Source organism: Mus caroli, chromosome 5 (genome assembly GCF_900094665.2).
Source record: "Mus caroli chromosome 5, CAROLI_EIJ_v1.1, whole genome shotgun sequence".
Taxonomy (NCBI): domain Eukaryota; kingdom Metazoa; phylum Chordata; class Mammalia; order Rodentia; family Muridae; genus Mus; species Mus caroli.
Genome location: NC_034574.1, coordinates 111,139,492 through 111,164,565, shown reverse-complemented (window position 1 = coordinate 111,164,565; position 25,074 = coordinate 111,139,492). Strand labels below are relative to the sequence as shown.

At 50.8% G+C, this 25,074-nt stretch overlaps 1 protein-coding gene across 4 annotated transcripts in view; it reads left to right on the top strand.

The window, feature by feature from the left end:
- The window catches only part of Rnft2 (ring finger protein, transmembrane 2), a 54,168-nt gene extending 34,415 nt beyond the window's left edge, over nucleotides 1–19,753 (top strand). For all 4 annotated transcript variants that reach the window (XM_021163275.1, XM_029476895.1, XM_029476896.1 and 1 more), the window contains exons 8-11: nucleotides 7,643–7,792; nucleotides 9,056–9,121; nucleotides 9,245–9,346; nucleotides 16,840–19,753. In XM_021163275.1, coding sequence (XP_021018934.1) covers nucleotides 7,643–7,792; nucleotides 9,056–9,121; nucleotides 9,245–9,346; nucleotides 16,840–16,974 — 453 coding nt within the window. In that variant the 3' untranslated portion in view covers nucleotides 16,975–19,753. The remainder of the gene's footprint in view (nucleotides 1–7,642; nucleotides 7,793–9,055; nucleotides 9,122–9,244; nucleotides 9,347–16,839) is intronic.
- The last annotated feature ends 5,321 nt before the right edge of the window (nucleotides 19,754–25,074 follow it).

Below are 25,074 nucleotides of genomic sequence, written 5' to 3'. Positions count from 1 at the left end.
GAGTGCTGGGATTAAAGGTGTGTGTCACCTGGCTCGAGTCATTTTTTTCTTTAAAGTTCCTTATGTTCAGAGAGTCCCTGACGGTAGCATCTTTGGCATTAGAGTCCTGTGAAATGATGGCCATAGGAATCCACCTAGCTGTTTGAACCATAGCTCCACCCAAGCTGTCCACCAAGACTCAAGTGAAAAGGCCAGCCCAGTAGGGAGCAGGTGCTCCAGGAGGTGGGGGGGTGGGGGTGGGAGGAGCCAGTGCAAAGGCCCTGGGGTTTGACTGTGCCTGGCTCACAGGGATGCTGGCTGATGGTACATTGTGCAGACAATGGAAGACATGGTGCTTTAGACACCTCTCTGAGTGTGCCAGAAGACACTGGTCAGAGCGAGTCTGACACAGTTTGGGAGTCCAAGATGGGCCTTGTATTCTGAAAGCTTGGACTAGCCACCATGCGAGGGATTTACTACAAAGAGCTGTTTGTATTAGGATCTCTAAGTGAGTTGAACATTGGTCATGACAGCCAGAGACATCAAGGGCGTGGAAGGGGTTTGGTCACAGAGAGGAGACATACTTCACTAAAGGTGCCCAGCTGGGAAAGGGCAGGGCTAGGATTTGAATCTGGCCGATAGGAACATACAAAGACCTAAGCTTTAATCACAGGTCCACTACTGGCCGGCCCTACCCCTCTGTTCAGGTTGCTATGACAACCAACCTGATACCAGAAGGCTTCTCACAGTAGGGAAGGCTGTAGAATCCAAGATCAAACCCTCATATGATTTAGTTCCGGTGAGACCCCTTATCCTGTGTTCTCTCTGTGTAGGACAGGATGGCCTCAAACTCACAGCTACTTCCTTTCTCAGCCTCCAAGACTCCATGAGGATGAGGCTGAAATTATAGGGATGAACCTATTAGTTTTACAGGTGTGTCTGTGTGAGTGGGTGTGTGTACCCAGAAAACTATGTAAGGTCTCTAAGACATTGTAAGCCCCCTAATATGGGTGCTGGGAACCAAACCCAAGTCTCCTCTACAAGAGCAACAAGGGCTCTTAACTGCTGAGCCAGCCGCCTTTCCAGCCTGTGGTATCTCTTTTTTTGTTTGTTTGGTTGGTTGCTTGGTTGCTTGGTTGGTTGGTTGGGTTGAAACAGAGTTCCTCTGTGTAGCCCTGGTGGTCCTGGAACTCACTCTGTAGACCCGGCTGGCTTCTAACTCATAGAAATCTTCCTGCCTCTGCCTCCCAAGTGCTGAGATCAAAGCTGTGCACCACCACTGCCTGGCCATGGTGTCTCTTATAATGGCACCAATCCTGTCACAAGGTGCCACCTCATGTCCATATCACTTCCCATGGGTCTTGTGTCCCAGTACAGCTGGCTGTGTCTCCAGGTTCCACACCAAGCATTTAAGCCTACTATGGCTCGGCATTACTCAGGGGGCTTGTGGCTATCCTGGAGTGGGCAGACCGTTTGTCATTGTTTCCTAAGCAACAGAGTCTATTTACATGGTGTTTACATTGTATCCACATCAGAAGCCACTGCAGCCTACAGGGTGTGGCTTCTATGCAGACATTCTACTGTCTTGTATGAGAGACTTGAGCATCACAGATTTGACCATGTTTTGTTTGGAGGATTCTAGAACCCTCCCCGGTGGACACTGAGGGATGGGGATTAGGGCTTTGGTGCGTGAGTTTGAGGAGATGTAGTGTGGTCCAGAGACTGCAGAGTACCCTTGCCGAAATGCTGCTACTCTCTCCTCCTCCTCCTCCTCTCACCCTCCTCCCTCTCCTCATCCTCCTCCCCTTATCCTCCTCTTCCCCCTCCTTTCTCCTCTCATCCTCCTCCCTCTCATCCTCCTTTTCCCCCTCCTCTTCCCTCTCATCCTCCTCTTCTCCTCCTACTTCTCCCATCTTCCCCCTGCCCCTTCTCTTGCCCCTTCTCCTCTTCTTTTTGTTCTTGGCTTGAAACCAAAGTCATTAATTCTCTCTGTTTTGTGATTCCCAAGTTTATTTGGGGTATGCTGGGGACAGCTCATCTCTCTGCCATGTGATATCCTCCTGGCCAGGACAGCCCATCCAGGCCTGGTCTCTTCATTCTGCTCCCTCAGCTGAAGAAGCAGAGGTGGCTGGCTCAGGATCCCAGACTCTTCTCTTGCTCCCCCTGCCCCACCCTGCCCCCAGCTGGCCTCACAGACAGCAAAAGCAGAGAAGGGAAAACTGCCCCATCTCCTCAGGTCTGGACAGTCTACACATGTCTGCCTCACTTCTAACCTGCTTACCTTCCTTCCTTTCTGGGTCTCCTCCCACTCTGATGTTGGGGTTGGAACTCAGAGTTTCATATACGAAGCCACCCTGCCCCACTGCATCCCCACTCATTATTTCTCTGAACCTGAACTCTTCCATGTCTCTTTCCAGTGTAGCACTAGCGTGTAACACTCCCAGGCCAGGGTCAGCCTGAGGCCAAGCATTGGCTGTAGCCATATCCTGCACTCTCACTGGGAACCTGTATTATAGACCCCCTTAGTCCCGCGGATCTTCACGGTATCTGTGATACCATGGTCACCTGGCAGATCCAGGCCACCTGGGTTCCTGAGAGTGGAAAGTTGAACTTTCAGGAAGTTTGCAATGGACCTTATGGGAATATTTACACTACGGATATTGGCAAACACACAAATCAGGGACTGTTTACCCCCAGGGGCCTGGTTTACCAGAATGCCACTGCATGAAGTTGTGCAAGTGTGAGTTTATGTGGATGTGTGTGTGTGAATGTATGAGTGTGTGTATCAGCATATGAATATGTATGTGCATGTGTGTGTGTTGTAAGCATCTGTGGGAGTGTGGGGGTGTAGGTGATGATAGTGAATGTGTGTGAGTGCGGTAGGTGGGTGTGGACTGTGTGTACACATGTACATATGTTTGTCTTTGTATGTAGATGAAGCAAGGCTTAGGGAAGTGATATTACTGTCCAAAGTCAACCCATTTAGTGAGTGGCAGACCAGAGTGTGTCAAGTCTCCTACCATGAGCTCTGAGCTGTCCTGCCTCATCAGAGAATGCTCAGTGTGAATATTTGTTAGTCTCAGGACACATGGACAACCAACCCTTCCCCTCTATGTCCACATTGATGTCTCAAAATGGTCCCTCCCCTCTGTCCTCCTCACTCTTTAGACCAGCATCTCGTACCCTGCCCTCTCCTCAGCCCCAGGTTCTTCAAGCTTTTGTTCTTTCCATGTTTGCCTTCTTTTCTGTGTCCCAACCCATCCTGACAGTGAGGAAGGGAGACTGCAGCTCGTCTGGGACCGCCCCTGCCTGCACCCCCTTCCCCCATCACAACCCCAAGCCTAGAGCCCTCCCATCACTTCCCCACCCCTCACCCCACAAGCCTTATAACAGTCTCCATGTGTCTCTCCTGGTGACAGGGAGGAGAGGCGCCCGCAATCCGTCGCCCTCCCACTGTTGGACATGCCATAGAAACTCCGCCTTCTGTTTGGTGGTCGTCAGAAGTAACATGCAAGAAACCTGGAATTAGGAAACTGCTTAATTAGGGAGGATGTATGTTCTCCCTCCCTGGATATGCACAGTTCCCAGTGGCCACCCCACCCCACAGCTAATTGCTACTTTTAAAATGGTTCCGCTAGGCTCTCACTCCCTTGATTTTATTCTCCCTGACACAAGGGCTTGCTGATGAAAGTGTTCTTTCCCACATTCCAGCTCCGACTATCTGTCAGCAAAGTGTAAGAAAGAGCCAGGAGTAATGAGGGTGGAGCCTTCTGCCCTACTGTGTGCAAGGATATGCCCTGAGTCAGAGATGCAGGGTGGATGACCTGAACTCAAAGATCTCTGATAGCCTTGGAGTCCAGTGGGAAAGATAGGGACTAAGGCTGGGAAAAATGAGAGAGAGGAGGGAAGATGGATATAAAGAAAAGAAATATGCATGAATGGATGGATGTATGATGGATGGATGGATGGATGCATTCAGTCTCAAGCATTCACATTCAAATAAATAAATAGGTCAGGGCAGTCAGTGCACCCATAATTCCATCATGATGGAGACAAGATGATGGTGAGCCAGCATAGCAGGGGAACCCCAGATTCAGTGAGAGACCCCATCTCAGAAAACAAGGTAGAGACTGATTAAGGAAGACACTCAACCAACATGCCTCTGGCCTCCACACATGCATGAATACACACGTCTGCACCTACATGCATACATACTTGCATATGTACCCACCGACACACACATATACACACACTGCACATGCATACATACAATGTGATGCAGACTGAGGCCCACCTCCAGGTTTGTCTGTGAGAATGTTGTCCCCAGGAATGGTTCCTACATGATGGATGAATGGATGGGTTTCTTCATGGGTGCGTAATTGGGTTCCTTTATTGGAAGGTGATGAACGATAGAGGTGCGGCCTCGCTGGGAGAAGTGTCACTGGGCCCTGTCCCTGGAGGATGCATCTTACTCTGTTCCCTTTTTTTTTTTTCTGTTTCCCGTCCATCCTGAAGAAGCTGCTTGACTTCACACTCCAGTTGCCATGGTACCCTTCCTCACAGTAGACCTAGAAACACAAAGCCATTGTCCCCTCATGGAGACCTCTGCTGGCTAAATAGTCCTCGCCTCCAGTCATTTTTGTCAGGGTTTTTGTGTAAGGCCAGCAGTTCTCAACCTGAGGGTCGCAAGCCCTTAGGGGTCGCTTATCATAAATCCTGCAGTCAGACGCGAGGGAAGCATGGAACAACTAAGCTTGGATAACCAGGAAAGCAGTGGGTTCTGCAGAGCTTGGGACCTGCTGTGAGGGCAGGGCCAGGTGGAGAGAGGGCAGGGCCTGCTCGCCATCCAGGGGTAGGTACCATCAACACATGACAGCCATCCCTGACTTCCACAAGTTCCCAAAGGAACTAGAATTGCCTCCAGGTGATACTTCTGGGGTGAGAGACCATATGAATGGAGCATCAGAGGGAAAGGAAGGCCCTTCAGAAAACAGGGGACCCCACACACACACATACACACACACACACTCAGGGGACCCCACATACACACACATAAAGGGGACACACACATACATAAAGAAGACCCACACACGCACATATAGAGGACCCACACACATACTTGGGACCCACATACACGGATACACACACATCCAGGGGACCCAGCCCCCCCCCACACACACACACACATACACACATACAGGGGACCACACACACACACACACACATACACACACACACACAGAGGGACTCAGCCAAACAGTCACAATGGGAGCAGATGGCTAGATGACCAGTCTTGGTCCTTACACGTATCTGCTTCAAGGAGTCGCCTTTGGATGCTGAGCGCCTAGCCGTCATGGCCAATGGAGAGCGTATAAAGCCTCCCTTTGGGCCTTTGGCTGGTGAAATGGCTTGGCTCATAAAGATGCTCACTGCTAAGACTGATGATCTGAGTCTGACCCTGGAGCCTGCGTGGTGGAAGGAGAGAACAGATTTCCTCCAAGTTGTCCTCTGACCTCCCCGCACAAGCTGTGGCTCACACAAGCACCCTGCACTAGAGAAACAACAGGCAGTAGTTTCTGTAAAGAACTTGCGCTCATGTCCTGCACAGGCTTATTCCTTTTCCTGGGCCGTCTCCCATCATCCTTTTCCTGGGCCGTCTCGGCCGTCTCCCATCTCCGAGTCCTTCTTTGTCTTGAAGAGTCCTGGGTGGTTATTCTGCAGGCTCCATTATTTGAATTTGTCTCTCTTTTCCTCGTGGTTCCACTGAGGACAACAGACGTGACACTGTCCTTCCCAGTGTGTCATAGTCCAAGATTTATGGCGTTAGGGTGACTTATGTGGAGGGTGCTGACCCTGGTTGCTGGGGTAATATGGAGTGCGGTTAACCACAGAGTTGGTGTTTCACAGGGTAATCTTTCATGGCTGTGTGGCGCTCCATCATACATCTCCGACAGTCAAGCCCCGCCTCTTGTGTGTTTCCTTTGTAACCTCTTTGCTGTTACAAAGATCGTCCTGGTGACAGTCTTTCTTGGCACATTCTGTGGGAAGCCTTGGTTACTTTGTTAGAGGAGTTACAGGCACAGAGCTCACTGACATTTTTAAGGCTCTGGACACCCAAGGAAGGGCTGTTGGCTTGTGTGTGTGTGTGTCTGTGTGTGTGTGTGTGTGTGTGTGTGTGAGACACCCTGTCTTATCCGAGTGTGATGTACATATAATAAAGTACACAGCTTTGCAGCATAATTTCTGTGAGCTGAGACATGTGACCACACCCACATAAGCACCATTACAATCATCGAAGAAGCCATTTCCCATAATCCCCTAGTGTTCCTTAGAGTCTCACCCTTACCTTGGACAGCCACAGTTCTTCTTTCATCTCACTCTGGCTTAATGTTACCTGCTCTAGGACTGTGTATAAACAAGGGTTGTCAGAGAGAGAGAGAGAGAGAGAGAGAGAGAGAGAGAGAGAGGCATGTGTATATACAAGTCATGTGTGTTTGTGTGCATGCAGACTCCCCAAATTGATGCTGAGTGTCTTCCTCAATAACTCGACTTTATCCCCTGAGGCAGGATTTCTCACTGAACCAGGAGCTCACTGATCCAGCTCCAGCTTCGCCTGGGACCCCTGTCCCTGCTTCCCAAACACTGGGATTGTACTGCGCCTGCCTGGTTTTTTATGGGTGGGAAGAATCTGAACTCTGGTCTTTACGTTTGTTAGGCAAACCCTTTATCCACTAAACCATTTCCCTAGCCCAGTATGAAGGCTTTTGAGACCGTCTTCAAAGCAACATAATCCCTGCGAAATCCATACAAGTTGATAGGAGTATCAGTTCTCTGTTAGCTACACTCTCGGAGCAGTCTCCGATTTCATAAATATTGCCTGAATTGGTGTTAGGTGTTCAGCTATGGGCAGTGCATTTGGGCAGTTTCCAGTCAGTGGCTCTTGTGATTACAGGTATCTAGAATATTTTCTACAAGTGGGACCTATTTCCATTTCTATCAGGGAACGTCCTTGGAGGGGTGTCAAAGGCCCTCCCCATCAAGGTAGCATTTACATAAAGGAGGAGCTTACCCCCCCCCCAGAAAAGGCCCTGCCTCCGGAGGCTTGTTCAAGGTCAAAGGATAGCAGGAACCTGTACCTGTAGCATCCCCGGAGCACAGAAGAAGGTCCTCTTCCTGCTCAGTATCTTTACTGTACATCTCAGAGCAACCCCTGGGGTGAGAGACCAGAAACTTATTCTGAGAATCAACCATGCTGAGATATTTCCCAAGTCAGAACTGCAGAAGTAGGTGCCTGCTTTGGCTCCCAGCCTGGCCTTCCTTGCTTCTATCCTGGGTAGTGTGGGGAGGCAGTGAGCTACCCTGTTCCCTCCATACTGCACTGAGGCAGACAGTTGACCACACCCACACCCCATTCCTGATACCTGATCCTGACACTTCCATCCTGGGGACAGTGGGCAGTGGGTGGTGGGCAAGGACTTCAGGCAGGAGCCACGTCTCCCTGGCCACATCCATTGGTCCCCATTAGAGCCAGCTTGAGTGCTTTCCGAAGCTGATTAATGGCCTGCCTGTGACCTGGACTGTCATTACGGCCCTGCCTGGGCCCCAGCTCTGTCCTCTGGGTCTTTGCTGCTAACACTAATTGATGCTTTTTGTGTGGCTGCAGGGAAAGTTTTATCTGGTCATCGAGGAGCTGAGCCAGCTGTTCAGGTCGCTTGTCCCCATCCAGCTGTGGTACAAGTACATCATGGGGGACGACTCCTCCAACAGCTACTTCCTGGGAGGAGTCCTGATCGTCCTCTACGGTCTCTGCAAGGTGAGCTGCTTGCTGGGCCAGGCTTGGGGGGCTGCCGAGCAGATAGGACCAGCCACTAAAGTCTGCCTGTTTTAAATCAAAACGTTATTTCATATAACATAGAACTAACCATCCATCAGTCTATCCTTTTCTCCCTTCTTTCTCTGGTGCTGGGAACTAAACCCAGGGCTTCGCTCATAGCAGGCAGGCACTCTGCTGTTACACTGTCTCCCTCTCTAAAACTCTGTTACAGGGTCTCGCTACATTCCCAAGCAATCCTTGAACTCCCAATCCTCCTGCCTCAGCCCCCAGAGAAGCTGGGAAGGATTGCAGGTCTTCATGATCAGGGCTGGCTAACCTTAGGCCGTGTACAGTTGATGGCACTTGCTGTCACAGTGTGTTACAGCCACCTCCCCTATATGGTTCCCAAGCATGCCCTGATTTCATAAACAAACCCAGTACCCAGATCTTCTCTTCGGGACAGCGGCCATTCTCCATCCCTCCTGCTCCCCAGCCTCCAGCCGACCGACACCAATTCTGTCTCTATAGATGCACTGATGCTGGGTGTTTGCTCTCGGATGTACAATGACCTTTTGATTGTGGCTCATTTGATTTATTGAGATTTATTGAGATTTATTGACATTTTTTGAGATTCACCCACATCATAGCATCATAACATATACTGATACTTCCAAAAATGCCTTTAGTGTTAACGGTGGGACATGCATGCCGTTGTGCATGTAGAGGTCAGAGGACAACTTGTGGGAGTCAGGTCTCTCCTTACTAACCCCTCTGGGTTCTAGGGATTGAACTCAGGAAGTCAGGCTTGATGGTAAGTACCTTATTGAAGCATCTTACTGGCCCTAAAATGTAAACTCCCATTCTCTCGCTTGCCTCTCTCCTCACTTCCTTCTTTGTTTCTGGCTTTAAAGGGCCTAGGGACAATGAATGTGTCCTTCCAACAGGACCAGCCAAGCAATCCGTGTAGAACCAGCCTTGGGGCCTTATCTTGCTCACTGTGATCAGCTAGCAGTAGCTGGCTATAGTGCGGGGAAAGTGATGCGGTTGATAGTAATGCCTGCCCTGGGCTTGGCAAGGGGAAAGAGTACTTTCGCTGTTTGGTCAGAGTAACGGAGGAGACTGTTGATACCGGCTGTCAGGACAGAAGTCTGTCAGGACAGAAGTCGGGCAAATGGGAAGATGTTTTCCTGAAATGGTCAGTCAAAGCTGAAGGTGAGGACTGCCAGGAGACTGTTCTCAGCCTTTGCTCTTCTCTCCTTTCAGTCGTTCGACATCTGCGGTCGCGTGGGCGGACTCAGGAAAGCATTGAAGCTCCTTTGCACCTCACAGGTGAGTGAGTCCCAGGCCCAGGGAACCAGATGGTGCAGCCCACGGCAGCCCTTCCTCATCTCGCAGTCACCGCCTCACGGAAGGGCTCACGGCTATGTTTGTCTCCCCCTCTTCCTCAAACAGAATTACGGGGTCCGAGCCACAGGGCAACAGTGCACGGAGGCTGGCGCCGTCTGCGCCATCTGCCAAGCTGAGTTCCGAGATCCCATGATTCTCCTGTGCCAGGTGAGAAAGCAGTGCCCCCCATGGGACCCCACTCCAGAAAAGAACTGATCTGTGAGCACATCTTTAAGGGCGACCTGGTCAAGACCAGAAGCAGCTAGACCGAGGTTCAAATCTCTGTCCTGCTTTTTTTTTCTGGCTGAGTAGCCAGGGGCAAGCTGCTTTTCCTCCCCGAGGCTCAGTGTTGTTGGTAAATAAGGAACTTGTGCATCTTGGTGTGGTGTAATATCAGACTGTTCTGAGTGCGGACCCCAGCCACATCCATTCTGGCGGTTATTCCCGGCTGGTGAAATGAGCCAATTCAAGCCAAATGAAAGTATACTGGCAGGTTTATTGGGGGCACCTCTTAGTGAATTCACCGACCACCCAGGAGTTGGACAGTGAGGTCGCCAGGGAAAGGGAAACAGAGGGAAAGGGGAAAAGAGAAACAGTCAGATATGGGGGGCAGTGATCAAAATGTCTGAATTATGCACTGAGGAACTTGAGCATAGAGGGTGGGGTACACTGGGAGAACCTAGAGACTAGGTCTACTTTGGGATGTAAAAGATGCACCTCCACCTCTGGTCCAGGGTCTGAAACCCATTCTGTAAAAATGTCCACGGTAGACGTAGCTCAGCCTGCTCATGCTTACTGTGCATTGTACCACCGAACACCGCTCCCTCTCCTCCTAGCAACAGCTGGCGGTTTTGCTGGTATTTGAGACAGGGTCTCACTCTGTAGCCCAGGAATCCTGGAACTCAGGATCCTTCAGCCTCTGCCTCCCAGCCCTGAGATCACAGGTGTGCGCCACCACACCCAGCTTCTCGAAGTGTTCCTGATCCCTGGGCAATGTGGGGGTGCCACTCCATCTCCCACCAAATGATCATGATGCCGTTGTGTACTGCGTATGTGTCTGACCGACTCCAGTTACAGGCATATAGTACTGCCTGTACCACCTGCCATGTAGAGCTGACCCTGCGTGGCTCAACACAGCTGTTGCCAGCGCTGTCTTTATTATTCTCAGTAAAGTTATCATTACCCTTTGTTTTCATCATTATGGAGGGGGGGCGTCCCCAAGCCACAGTGGTAAGTGCTTTGACTCTCTAATGTGCCCCTTCCCCTCTTCCTGACTCCAGGGGCCATGTGTCAATTAAGTAGATGTGAGGGGGGCAGGTAGGGGCAGGCAGAGTTCAGGGGAGAGGCGGAGGGCACACAGAGCCTGTCCCCTCCTTGGGAAGCTTGTGGTCTCCTTAGGGACTCAGAGACATATTCATAAATAACTATGAAACAAGGCAGGCAGTGATAAGAGCTGTGGAAGAGAGATTCATGTAACGTCCCCAGGGACCGGGGCAGAGAGGGAAGTGCTCCAACATGGGGAAGCTTTTTGCATAAGCCTGGGTTCCAGAAGGAATGAGAAAGAAAGGCAGATGGCCTCCCTAACACCCTCGGAAGATGGGATAGGAGGTGGGGTCCTCTTTTAGCATTAGCAAGAAAAATTTGTTATTGCTGTTTTAGAAAGAGTTTTTGAAGAAGTTTGGTTTTAATTGAATTTTTAATGCTCTTTCTGTCTTTTTTTTTTTTTTTTTTGAGACTGGGTCTCTTATGTAGCCCCAGACAGTCTCAAACTCACTATGTGGCTGAGAATGGCTGAGCCTGATCCTTCTGCCTCTGCCTCTGCCTCTGCCTCTGCCTCTGCCTCTGCCTCTGCCTCTGCCTCTGCCTCTGCCTNGCCTCCTCTGCCTCCTCTGCCTCCTCTGCCTCCTCTGCCTCCTCTGCCTCCTCTGCCTCCTCTGCCTCCTCTGCCTCCTCTGCCTCCTCTGCCTCTCGAGTGCTGGGATTGCAGGTGCTGTGGCCAGGGCCTCAAGTGTGCTGAGCAGACAAGCTACTAACTCAGCTGCAGCCCCACCCTCTTATTGTCATCTGCTTTTAAATGGACAGTGAGGCCAGCTGTGGTGGTGTACATCTTGAATCCCAGCACTTGAGAGGCAGACAGAAGGATCTCCCTCCACAAGTTCAAGGCCAGCCTGGGCTCCATGGCCAGCCCGGGCTCCATGGCCAGCCTGGGCTCCATGGCCAGCCCTGTCCAAACAGGCAAACAGAATGACAGGTTGTGTGCCTGAGTCAAAATTCGGAAGGGAGACCTGACAGCTAGCTAGAATGTGCAACTGGGTTTGGATCCCAGAACGGGGAGGAAGATAAAAGTGCTGTTTGATGAAATTTAAATCAAGTCTAGAGTCCATCCATAGTAACATGTCAACCTGGTTCTCTTGACTTTGGCAAATGTTCTTCTCAGGCATGCAGTACTTGGAGGGGAAACTGAGGCTGGGTGAGGGCCATGTTTCCATCACTGAGCTTTCCCATAACTCTGAACTGATTCCAGAAGAAAATATTCTGGATTTTTTTAAGAAAAAGATTGTTTGCAAGATATGCAAGGACTGGAGCTAGTGAGGCAGCAAGGTGCCTGTGTGGTTGAGGGTGTTGGCTGTGTAGCCCAATGGCCCTAGAACCATGTGGTAGAAGGAGAGAACTATCTCTCATACATTCTCCTCCAACCTCCACATGTGCACCATGGTCTATGCACACACATAAAATAATACATATGTACATACATACATGATACATATATGCATACATGATACATGTATACATACTTACTTGCGTACAAAGGCTAGAGACAGGCTACTCATCCTTGTCACCAGGTCTCTAATACATCTGCGTAATACATACATACATACATATGTACATATATACATATGTACGTACATACATGATACATACATGCATATATGATAGATACATATATACATATATGATACATACATGTATACATACATACTTGCATGCAAAGGCTAGTGACAGGCTGCTTGCCCTTGTCACCAGGTCTCTGTCCTGTACCAACCACAGAAACAACACAGTTACCAGCTTCCTTTATCTCTTGCCAAAGACATTTTATAGAATTCAAAATCACGTCAAACATATCATGTTCACGTGTTTAGTGTGCACGTGTGTCTGTGTACACATATACAAACATATACACCCATAAACGTCTTTTAAAGCAACCTGAACTTGCAGCATAATCTCCCCGAGCTACATGCTGCTCAGCACCATTGTAACCTGTGGCTGGCGCTCAGAGATCACAACTCAGTCTGCCTTACAGCCACAGACCTGACATTCAGTGGATAGACCACCATTTGTATGGCTATGTCCTGAGAGGCACAGCCTCTTACCATCTCTTATTACTGTGAAGATGGCTGTCACAAAGGTGACTGAAATAGATTGATCGTGCCTGCCTGAACCCACGTTGTTGATTAAATGAGTTCTCTTAGGTAGATCCTCAGAAGCCTGTGACAGGGCTCAGCACATGGTAGCTGTTCCCAGCAGACGCTCTGTCTTGGTGGTGGGGCTCTTGGTCACATGAATTCCTACTTGGTAGAATTCCTGGGTGAGGGGTCGCTCGTTTTTGACGGGTCTTACTAAATTGCCCTCTTTGGAGAGACTACCTGCCTGTTCCCCATTCCAAGCGTGCCCCAGCCGCTTGCCCCCACCCTCCCTTGCACGCAGCATTCCCGAAGCCCTCAGCTTTGCCAGACTGACAGGTGACAGTGCTGTCGAGCTCCGCTTTCATTTGCATCTCCCTAATTATGAGCGTGGCTGGGCAGCTCCGCGTGTGCTTTGGAGCCATCTGTATTTCCTTCCCTGTGACGGGGATCATCTGAACATGATGGCGAGGTGGAATTCGTTCTCCTGGCAGTCTCCTCCGGGCCTCAATCTGCCTGTCTCTTCCATTCTTGCACCACATCTTCCCAAAGGTGGAGGAGGAACACTTGGGAGGGGGTAGACACCATTGTCCTAGAACTAGAAGTGACAGCCACATACAGCAGCTGAAGGTACAGAGCATTGGCTGTCTGAGCTCACAGCCCCACCTTGCTCTGCTGCAGTGTGCTGGGCCTGCAAGTGCTAAGGTGACCCGTAGGTGAAAGGGCCTTACTTCATTGATGAATGAATGAGCTCAGATGTCACCTAAGAAAGGCTTCCCCATTTGTGCCTCCCTAGACAAGCTGTGATCCTGGCTACTGTGGTCTTACATAGTGTGTTCTATACACTATAGTCTTACAGACTGTGGTCTTATACACTGTGGGTTTTCACCACAGAGACCTTTCCAGTTGTTACCATGAGTACTTATGGAATAAATGGTTGTGTAAGATCTCTCTCCCCTTGGCCAAACTGCAAGCACCTTGATAGTGGAGGCTACAACTCTCTTGTTTAGCAGTAGAGACATAGTCTGGGCACAGTGAGTGGGTGGGTGAGTAAGTGTGTGGGTTCATGGATGGATGGATGGATGGATGGCCCTCCTGTCTCACCTTCAAAGAGTTACCAAGCAAAACTCAGCACATCACTTCCTCTGCCTTCAATGTTCCCTTTGAGGTAGTACCTGGAAAGATTACAGGTGGAGGGTGGTCAAGCAGTGATATCCTCCAAGGCTGCAGCTCTGCTCTAGTGCTGGTCCAGGAAGCCTCCCCACATGTGCTCCTGGCCTACCACCCACCGAGATACAGGAGCTCGGGAACTGGAGATGCTCAGCTTCAAGTCAGACTTCTTTGTTTTGTTTTAAAGATTTATTTATTTATATAGGTACACTGTAGCTGTCTTCTAGACACACCAGAAGAGGCGTCAGATCCCATTACAGATAGTTGTGAGCCACCATGTGGTTGCTGGGATTTGAACTCAGGACCTCTGGAAGAGCAGTCAGTGCTCTTAACCGCTGAGCCATCTCTTCAGCCCCGAAGTCATAGTTCTTGGAAGGGCTCCTTTGCCAAAGAGCAGAGAGTGGTCAAAGAACAAAGCACATCCCTAGTTCTGGACCACTGCGAGCCTGGCTGAGGGTGTGACCAGCTGACAAGACACCCATTGATTTGGACTTAATATGTGTAAGAGGCTGTATCTTTCTCTATCTTAAGACTACCCGTGGGGAGAGAAGAGCTCTGCTTATTAGCAGAGCAGAGTTGGGGTCAGGAAAGCAAAGACATGCTTGCCCAAGATACAGAGCCAGGATTCACACCCAGGGCCTCTAGTGCTGTTGGCTCTGTCCTCTCCAGTAAGCCTTGCCTGGAGTCACAGAAGGCTGTGCTGGGGCGGGGGTGGTTAGGGCACCTCCCCTAGGATTCTTGCCAACATGCTGAGGTCTGTCCAACAAAGCCTGTCCTCACAGTGAGGGAATAGCCCAGCCGGGATCCAGGCTGTGTTTACCTGCTCGTGACTACTGCATCCTTTCCCTTACAGAATGTGTACTTCCTAAGCACCAACGTCCCCTAAGTCCTAGCTCTATAACCAAGCAATACAGCTCATGGTGGCCCTGGCCCTCTAGGCCATCATCCATCCCAGGGTGAATGACCTTGCCCTGGGCAAGTGTGGCTCTCCCAATGCAGTCAGAGGTAATGATGTTTGCAGCTCTGTGTTTAAAAAGCAGACCATAGCCGGGCATGGTGGCACACGCCTTTAATCCCAGCACTTGGGAGGCAGAGGCAGGCAGATTTCTGAGTTCGAGGCCAGCCTGGGCTACAAAGAAAGTTCCAGTCTTGAAAAACCAAAAAAAAAAAAAAAAAAAAAGCAGACCATGCCTTAGGCTGCGGTTTAATCCCAAGTCTGGACATGGCTGGCCTAGTTTGTGACTTAAGAGGATCTAAGATTGATTGATTGATGTGTGTGTGCATGTGTGTTTGTGTGTGTGTGCATGTGCATGTGTGTGTGTCTTATGCATAATAGTCACATCTTCAGCAATGTTTTTATAGACTCAGTTGTTTCTGACCTTGTGTCTCAGACCCTCCCAGCATGCACACTATACACATAGCACAGAATGGACCAAGAGTGACTCAGACTCAGGCACTGTGTATCAGCTGCCGCTGCTACAGAGCAAGTTGTTCCAAAACATGGTAGCAACACTATAGACATCTGTGATTTCACAGTTCCCATGGGCCACAAACCCAAGCCCTGATTCGCTATGGCCTCTGCTTTGAGGTAACCCACAGGGTAGCATTGAGAGTCTCCTAGCTCCTGGGGGAGCAGCCTCTTCCATATTCTTTCTTTAGGATATGGTTGTGAGCTGGACTTAGATCCTTGTGGCCTGTAGGACTGAAGGTCTTTGATGACTCTTATGGCCACAAATAGCCCTGGCTTCCTTGCCAAGCTGGAATCGTTGGAGTAAGCCCATGAGGACCTCAGAGAGTACATAAGCAAGGTGAAAGTCGTGGGTTTTGTAATCTACTCCAGAGGTGACTTCCATTACTATATTGTCCCTGTAAAAGCAATGCACTATAGGTAAGGGTCCTCAAGGGGGAAAAGGTCACATGGGCCACAATACACAGCTGCATGCGACACTCCTGACTCCCACTGCCTAGCTGCTGTGCATCCTTGGCCCTGTGTCTTCCCCTCTCTGAGTCTCTTTGCTGGGATGTGATCACATGGGTAGAGAGCATCACAGTGGAGGGATTGTATGGCTGCCCCTGTCTGTCACCTGCTAGACCCACCTGTGTCTGTCTGCTTGCTCCAGGCTCACACGGATGTCCTGGACAAGAGACGCTGTCTCCCTCCACAGCCCCCTTCTTCCACGCAGGCAAAGCAGCATGGTGGTCCAGTACCCCTGTGCTGCTTTCTCTGAGATTGTAATGAGACTGAGACACCCGCCGTATGAACACAGTCCCTAGGGCTCCTCTCCCGACCCCACGATCCGTGAGTCACAGCCTAGAGAGGAGAACCCTCCAGTGTCCCGGCTGCACTTGTGCCCTCTGACCCCAGCCGGGGAAGGTCTTCATCCCATCCTTCATAAGCCTCCTCCCTCTGCAGAGGCAGGCCAGGGCTCCTTAGTGTCTCTGAGCAGATGGGGTTCCCTGAATTCCTTCACCTGACCCTGTTCTCGGCCGAGGAAGCAGGCACAGGGTCTTCCTCCCACTAGAGTCTCATGAGTCTCTGTCCTGACTCACATTAATTTCTCAGACACAGTGACAGAGCTCCTCTCGACTCACAGTCACCTGTAACTCCAGTTCTGGGGAACCAACACACATACATACATACATGCAGGCATAAAAGTCTTTTAAAAGGCTATGAAGTCCACGTTAGTATAAGATGGTTCATATGTGAAACAAACTGTAAAGGCAATTTGAGCTAGGCTTGGTAAGGAATGCCCTGTCTGTCTGTCTGTCTGTCTGTCTCAGCATCCTCTTGCCCCTTGGACTCAGCCACATGTCCTGGCCTCAGGACATACTGTCTTCTGCCAGGTGTGCCCCACAGCTCACTCCACCCTCCCACAAAGGGTGCTACTTTCTCAGGACTGCTTCTGGAGGCCCCACCTCTGCCTGACTTCCAGCCAGGGCACCAGCTACCGATATGTCCATTTTAAAGCTGATGGGGCTGCTGTCTGTCGCTCCTCCTGGAGGGCATGCATGGATGACCTGGCTAGTTGGCTGCTGTGGCCAGGCTCCCGGGTAACCCTCTTTCCCTCTGCTGTCCTCCCCCACCCCCAGCACGTGTTCTGTGAGGAGTGCCTCTGCCTGTGGCTAGACAGGGAACGCACCTGCCCGCTCTGCCGCTCGGTTGCCGTGGATACCCTGCGATGCTGGAAGGACGGGGCCACGTCTGCACACTTGCAGGTGTACTGAGCTAAACACGAGTGTCTGGGGAGCCCAACCCCGAGGATGCCTGGGAAACAGCCTCCAGGACTTTCTCCTGCCTCCCACCACCTCTACCTGATGACCCCAGGGCCTCCACACCAACATTTCCTCAGCGCCCTGGTACAGTGTGTGCATCCTACCTCACCAGAAAGGGGAGCCCTCCTCACTCAGACTTGGCTCCCCCACAGGTAGGTGATCCGCCCCCTCTAAGTGGAGGAGTTACCCATACACAGTCTCCCCTCATTTAACCTGCTTCCAGCCGCTGGTGCTCAATGCTACGAACTAGTATGAGCTCAGAGAGTATAGTCTGACCCAGGTCTGCACACAGGAGCCGCTGGGAGAACGTCCAACATGTGAGCACCAGGCTTCACCCACCTAGCTGACCTTCGAAACAGCAGGATGCACCAAGCATCCTGCTCATGCCGCCTCCTGGCATCTCCACATCAGCCCTAGGGTGGGGGTACTCTCTCTCTCACACACCATTGGCAGATGAGAAGCTTGGTGTGGCCGCCCAGCTAGTAAGGGGCCGATGCGTCTCCAGCGCTGCCTGGTGCTGTTGCTGCAAGTGCCCCTCGCTGGCTGAGCATCCGTGGCCTGGGCATACAGCACATCAGAGACAGACTGCTCTGAGCATGCAGGCAGCGAGGTCAAATGGCAGGAGCCATGGACAGACTGCACCTTTGTGATTCCTTTTCTCCCGGGATCCGCCTGGGACAGTCAGTCTCAGAAGGGTCAGCTCTGGTCCAGAGTGCATGCCACCTGCCTTCTCTCTTTCTTCTGTCCTTATTCTCTTCTACATTGTCCCTCACTGACAGCTCAGGCCTGTGCAGAGCTGTGGACATGGCTGCCTCCCCCTGGGAGGCTTCAATCCATGTCATAAGTGGCACACGGCTCCTCCGGAGCGATCCATGTCCTCCCTACCCCCTCTAGTGAGGTAATTAGCTCGGAGAAACAACAGTCCTTCCAGAGTCTCTGAAAACACGGCTTTATATCTTTAACTAACCACCCGAGCAAGCGAGCGGGAACGCTGGGAGCAGATCGCAGGTGTGCTTTCACATCCTTCGGTCTCTAGGACACAGCTGCTTCTCCCCCCGGGGAAACTCTCTGATTGGAAACCTGGGACGAAATAGCACAGGTGACCGCACAGAAGCCTCTGGAATTCTGCCTGCCTCCACCGGCTCCCAACTCGGTTCTCTCACAGCCAGCATCCGCACAACAGGCTGGCCCAAGCCACGTTTGAGATTAGCACCGAGGGGGTTGGGGAAGGGAGAAGGGAGCCTCTGTAGATTCAGGGTGCTCTCTCCTCCCCTTTGTAGATTTAGGACCCATGCCTTGGGCACCCCTGCTGGGACTGCTTCCTCTGCTTGGTCTCCGGGGCACTTTCCTGGTACCAGTAACACACCCACCCTTTCCAGGGGACCAGGGCATCCTTCAAGCTTTGTTACTATGGCAATGGCCATGATGTTAAGCAATCCCACTGCCTGGATGTCCTAAGAGGGAAGGGAGGATGGGCCCTTCTGTCCTCTCTGGTTTGAGGGGGTACCCAGGAGAGTGGTGGGACTGCCTGCAACTGGTTTTTATCAGAGAGATTGCTTTGCCTGAGATGCTGTCAGCATTGTGGAGGGGTGGGAGCTGCAGGAGGTGCACAGAAGTGTAGGGTGGGATGGATCAGAGGCAGCCACTGGGAGTCGGGCTTGGAAACCTGACTCCAAACTTTGTGATGTCCCTATACCCTGTATCCCCCCCACCCTCCGTGGAGCTACAAAACCTAGTGTGTTCCTTGCTGGGACCGAGAAAACTAACAACAGGACTGAAGATGTAGGTCAGTCGGTAGAGCACTTGCCTAGTGTGCAGGAAGCCCTGAGTTCCGTGGCCAGCACCACATGAACTAGGCATGGCAGTGCACACCTGAATTGGCAGCGCTGGGTGGGAGAGGCAGGAGGATTGGAAGGACAAGATCATTCCTTGGCCACATAGTGAGTCCCAGGGTAGCCTGGGCTCCGTGAGACTCCATTTTAAAAGGGAGAACAGGTGAACTAACAGTGTGGGTTACTGGAGAGTGTGCCAAGGGTTTTGCACCCCCCTCCATTACTTCTCTGACATCTTGTAAATATATACCATATCCCTACCACACATGGAGCATCCCCTGGGACAGTGAGATGCTCTTCAGTTCCCATCCTTCCAGGGAACACCTCAGCTGGCCAGTGGGGTTCGTCCAGTTTAGAGGGCTCAGGCAGTTTCCTAGACAGCAGGCTGTGGGAAAGTGTCCCCTGCAGTGACATATCAGTCCTTTGCTTTGAGCAGGTCAGTGGAGCATCAGGGGCCAGATCTGGCTCCCGGTATATTGTGGGTCACAGACTCAAATCCCTCTGAGTCCTCCAAGTCTTGTGTGTGTGAGGACCTGAGATTAACAAGGTAGGGGAGGCTGGTAAGAGGGCGGGGGGTTTAGAGTGCTTGGCTTGCGTCTTTAAGAGGACCCAGGACTCACACCAAAGGGCTCACAACTCCAGCTCCAGGGACACACACATCATTTAAAACAGAAATCTTCAAGAACCATGTGGGAAGAAGAAAGGCCTGCTTTGGACCCGAGCCTAACAGGCCCAGCGCTTTCCAAAAGAGAACAGCACAGGTACAGAGCCTTGGGACCATTCCCCCTGCTGAAGCGGAAGTGGGCAGCGGCCTGAGGTCCTCTGCTTTTGCTTTGGGACATGTCTTTGGTGTCTTTGAGAACCTTCCACCAATAAACCTCCCCCATGGATGTAACTTGTATCTGTGAGTCACCGTGCCACCCGAAGCCGGGTAGACCTGTGTTGAGAAGTGGCTCGCATAGCCTGTGGAGAGGCAACAGGTGCTTCTCCTTAGAGAAGCCAAGAAGGAAGGAAACCAGGGTGTTGGCTGTAGAGATGCCTCAGTAGGTAGAGTGCTGGTCCCCAGGCACGAGGCCCTCATCTGGATCCCGAGGGTCCATGTACCCTTGTAAACAGCTGGGCCTGATCATTGACCTCTGGCCTCCAAACAGACACATCTGCACATGCGCACAGAAGAGCAGAGGTGAGATGGAGCTGCGAGATTGCTTCTAGCAGCATCCCAAGGGAGGCGCTGCTGGAGCTCAGGGTGTGTCTGAAACTACCTCTCTCTGGCTTTTGTACTCACAAAAACGCACCAGGGGTCCTTGACTTTGATTGAGGGGAGTCTTCAGGGCGTGTTAGTCTGTGCATCTGGGAGGCCCCACATCTTGCCAGCAAAGTGCACCCAGCTGCAAGATCGGGTGTGGAATTGGTGGTAACCCCGAAGGTTTAGCCCCCCTGGGACCCTGTTCTGTGATCTGCTTAGATTCTGCCAGCTAGGGTGGGCGTGTGTCTCCGTGGGAGAGTGCTTGCTGAGTGTGCCCAGGGCTCTGGGTTCCACCTCTAGCGCTTGTAGGTAGAGAGAACTGCTGAAAACTAGGTGTCCTGGTTCACAACTATAATCAGACTGAGAGGAAGACTTGAGGGTTCAAGGCAGTCCTGGGCTTTATAGTGAGCTCCATCTCAAAAACCCAAATAATTTTAAGAAATATAGACCTTGCCAGGGAGGCAGACAGGCGGAAATCTTAAGTGCAAATTATTAGCATAAGGCAACAATGTATCCAAAAGGGTTTGCTAGCTGCCCCCAGGGAGCCACAGGTCCAAGGAAGAGACCCAGTTTCAAAAGACAATGCTAGGCAGAGTATAGCACACCAATCCCAGCACTCAGGAGCAGAGGCAGGAGGACAACCTCTGCTGAGTTCTGGTCTCCTCGTTGAGTTCCAGGCTAGCCCGAACAACACAGAGATCCTGTCTTAAAAAAAAAAAAACAAAAGAAAACAAAACACCCAGCACCTGCAGATGACCTCTGACCTTCATATGCAAGCACACATGAATACACATAAACCTGGAGGATAAGTGTTCAGCCTCTAGGTCTGCACAGTTGCCATGGTTATCTGCTGGTCTCTGAGGACCCACCTTCCCCGAGAAAACACATAGAGGCCTTCGTTAGAGGTGCACAGTCAATTTTTTAATAAAAGTATAACAAATATGTACAAAGCATCCAGGTAGGGGACCCCTCCCCTTACAAAGAGCACGAGGCAACAAGGTCAGGACCCAGACAGAATGTCCCCCCAAGTTACTGCCTCTCCCCCAGGCTCCAAATGCCCTCGCCGCCATCTCTACCATGCTTACGGGCTCTTTGACTCTTCTAGTGCAAAGACCTTGAGGATCCAGGGTTGGGAGAGAAGATAGAAAGAGAGGGGTAGACAGACTTCCCAGGGCCTCCGGAGTAGTTGGGACAAGCAGTTTGTACATCAGATACCCTTTACCCTGGAGTTTTCTGAAACTGGGGACAGTCCCCTGAAATCCTTCAGCCTGTCCTCAAGTGTCCCCCAAATAAGGTATTCTCTCTTTTCAGCTAAAGTAGACACTCCCTGCTGGGCCACAGGGTTGTCCTTGCCCTTGGATTAGCAACATTGGCCCTTGAGCTAAGAATACCCTGCCTTCACCCACAATGCCTGCTTTTCAATGAGCCACACCAGAGCCACTTGATCTGATACAACAGAGCTGGTACTACATTGGCTTGGGGGTGGGTCGGGGGAGCGGCACACAGACTCCCTTAGTTCAGCCATTTGTGTGCCCTCAGCTTCTCACCTGTAAAATGGGATCCATGGTACTACCAATACCAATAGGATGGGGGGGGGGTCTCTCCGGGGAAGCCTTGGAAAGCGCCTTGTGCAGTGTTCAGTGGCTGTGCTCCTGCGGGGGGGGGGGGCAGGGGGGGGTCTTTAACTATTGTACAAAAGGGACCAATCCTCCCTCTGAGAAGGAGACAATGTAGCAATTTTTTAAATTGCATTCAGCCCAGAGAGTGGCATGCAGAAAATACTATATAGCAATCTGCCAGCAAGGCTTGGGGTCACAATGGTGACCTGGCAGATCTGTTCTAAATTATGAGCCAGACTGGAAAGGGACATTTCACGGCATCTGGTCTCCAAAAAGGACTGTTGCTGTACCATAACTGAGTCGGTTTGTTCAGACGGGGAGATCTTCAGCTGGCACACTGTAGATGATCAATAAATAGGTGTCAAGTGAATACATTAAAACGTTAAAAAGAAACTTTTGGCTAGAGCTTTCAAGAGACACTGTGATGTCTTAGTGGGACTTCTGAACCAGCTCCTATGGAAATTGTCTGCTGCCCCTCTCCCCAAATCTCCAGGCAGCCTCTGACATCCCTGATCTCCCCAAGTTGACTCCAGACTCAGAATAGAAAATAGCATGAACCCAGAAGAGAGCCCTGTGTTCTGGTCACTGCCGCTTCTAACAGTTCTGTGTGGACATCCAAACAGTCCATAATATAAGCCAGGGCAGTGGCCCATGCCAGTAATCGGGAGATAGAGTTCAGGGTTATATCCTCTGCTGTATAGTGAGTTCAAGGTCAGCTTGGCTCCGTGTCTCAAACAAACAATGATAACAAACAAGCAGTCCCCAATAGTGACCCAGTGTCTCCCAGAGATACTCGAGTAGCGCGTGCCAGGACATGCTGCCTCCCCCCCAGTTCTCAGTGAGCAAGAATGACATTCTGTCCATTTTAGAAGCATGACAGTAAAGTCAGGTGGACAGAAGACGTGAGCTCAGCTCTACAGAGTGTCATCAGGGCATTCAGGGTCTTGTTATCCTGCGACACTGGGCTTCAGTTACCACCACCACCCTCCATCAAGGTAGAAAGGAAAAAGATCAAGGCTATCACAGAGATGGGGAAGCAGCCTCCAGGATAACTGGGAAGGGGTGAGGGATGGGAGTGTGGGGGCATGACCTCCTGGCCCAGGACCATAGACATGGTCCTTCTCAGGCTCTCCAAAAGAAGTCTGGCTCCAAATCCATCTAGTCAAAGGGAGCTGGAACCCCAAATGTGAACAGAGCTCTTGCTGGTAGGGGGAACGAAGTGAAAAGAGAAGCTTCCCGAAGGGAGTGGACCATCTCTCCAAGACTTCGGTCCCACAGACTCCAGGGCTCACCCTCAGAGAGCAGCCAGCAGCTTTGGGCCCGGGTGGCCGATAGCCCCTCAGCTCATCACACAACCAACTCCCTAGCAATGATCTCAGACCTCCCAGGCTTTGTGCACACGAGTACACACACACACACACACACACACACACTGCTGTCTGCTGAAACCCAGTATGAGGTCTTTTTAAAATTTATTTCAAAGCCTCTCTCCCTCTTCAGAGACTCTACATAGAAGCGAGTCAAAATCAATGCGCCTTGGCAGCCAGGGAGAGCAGGATAAAGAGAGTGATCATGCCAGCGCTTCACACACTGTGGAAGTTGGGTTTTTTTTTCTTTTTTTTTTTTTCTTCTTTTTTTTCAATAACACCACCAACAGAAAGGCTGTCCCATTATCTCATGCAGTCCAAGTAACACCACGGGCAGAGACAGTGAGACAATAGAGACACAGCCAGCATGCTTCAATATCCTAATACAAATGTCCATCAAGAAGTCAGATCTCATAGAAAAAAAACAAAACAAAACAAAACACAGGCATTTAAAAAAAAAACAAAAAAACAACCCCATCAAACCCGGGGCAATGGAGAAGCGCACTAAAATGAACTGCGTGCTTGCCAAGACCCGGATTTGATAAATACGTGGTTTCCATTACTACAGGAGAGTATTTACAGAGGACTTGGCTGAAAAGTCCCATCAAGGAGGGTCAGGGCTGCTTGGCTCTCTCAGTAACACAGCTTCATTGAAATGAAAATCACCAGAGATGCCAACCCCCCCCTGTGTTTGGAGTTCAAATCCTCCAGGGAGCTATCATTAGCTAACAGGCCAAGCCAGGCTCAAAAACAAAACAGAAAAGAAGAGGTTTTTCTCTCACCCCTCACCCTTGCGCTGGGTCTCTCCAGGGTCAGCATGTCCCCACTGCGATCTGGACAGTGTGTCTTTAAAGAGGCTGACACCACCGAGTCCCACCATGGCACACATCTTCTCTGGAAATGTGAGGCGTGCAAAGACTCATTTCTTTGCTAGGAAATGGACTAAATACAAGCAGAGGGTGGCTTCCAGATCATTCTGGGACCCTCTATGTAATTCTGGTTGGGCGAGGGAGGGGCACGGCCTGCTGGCTGCTACTTCCCTGCCAGACAAGCTCAGCTCTTTATTTATTTTTCTTTGCTGAGTTCAGTTCTGGTGGATAAAAGCGGGAGGCCTCAGCACTGAGTTTTCGGTTGCATTTTTTTAAAAAGTGGTTATTTAGAGAAATATAAGGCATAGATTTAAAGTGGTGAGAAGAGCCTTTTGACGGCAGACTGAGGAGATGTGCACTTTACTGGTCACGCCCACTTTACTGGTCACGCCCAGCAAAGCTGGCCCTTGTGGCCCGTGCACCTAACCAGCTGATGCTTTCTAGCAGACCCCCTGATCCCAGGTACCTGGCAAGTCACCTGCAAATCCAACCAGGAAAAAATGACACTGCTCCAGTAGCTAGCGTCGCAAATGCTAGATACCAAGGCGGGAGGGAGGCTCAGTCTGGGTGCCAGGGTGAGGCCTTGTCTCCACAATTAAGTAGGAAAAAATAAAATAAAGTAAAAATAAGAGTAACTGTCTCGCTGAGCCCACACAAGCATCCCTCGCCATCTTGGCGACAGAGACCTTGATGGGGGTGATACAGTATCCACGCAGAGGAGTAATACCTGTTCATGTTGAGATTTTTTAAAAAAGACGAAAGCAAAATAAAAATAACCACCAGCCCTGAAGCGGTGAGCCGTTGCAGCCAAATGTCAGTCTAGCACACAGCTTCGTTATATATGTATATATATATATATATATATTTATATTAGCCCTTCTAGAAACTTCTGAAAACAGTAGCTTATTCTGTGTGTTTGGGAACCACGGGAAATCGGACATTTTATTTAAATGGTCCGCCCCCTTTCCCCAACATCCCCTGCTTATAAATCACGCCCCATCAGAACGTAGCCATTTCTTGGCTCTTAATCTATAAAAAACCTAAGCCCTGAATCCCTGTAGGAAATTGGGGGAGACCACAGCAGTCTCTCAAAGTACTGCTGCAAGGAGAGGAGGGACT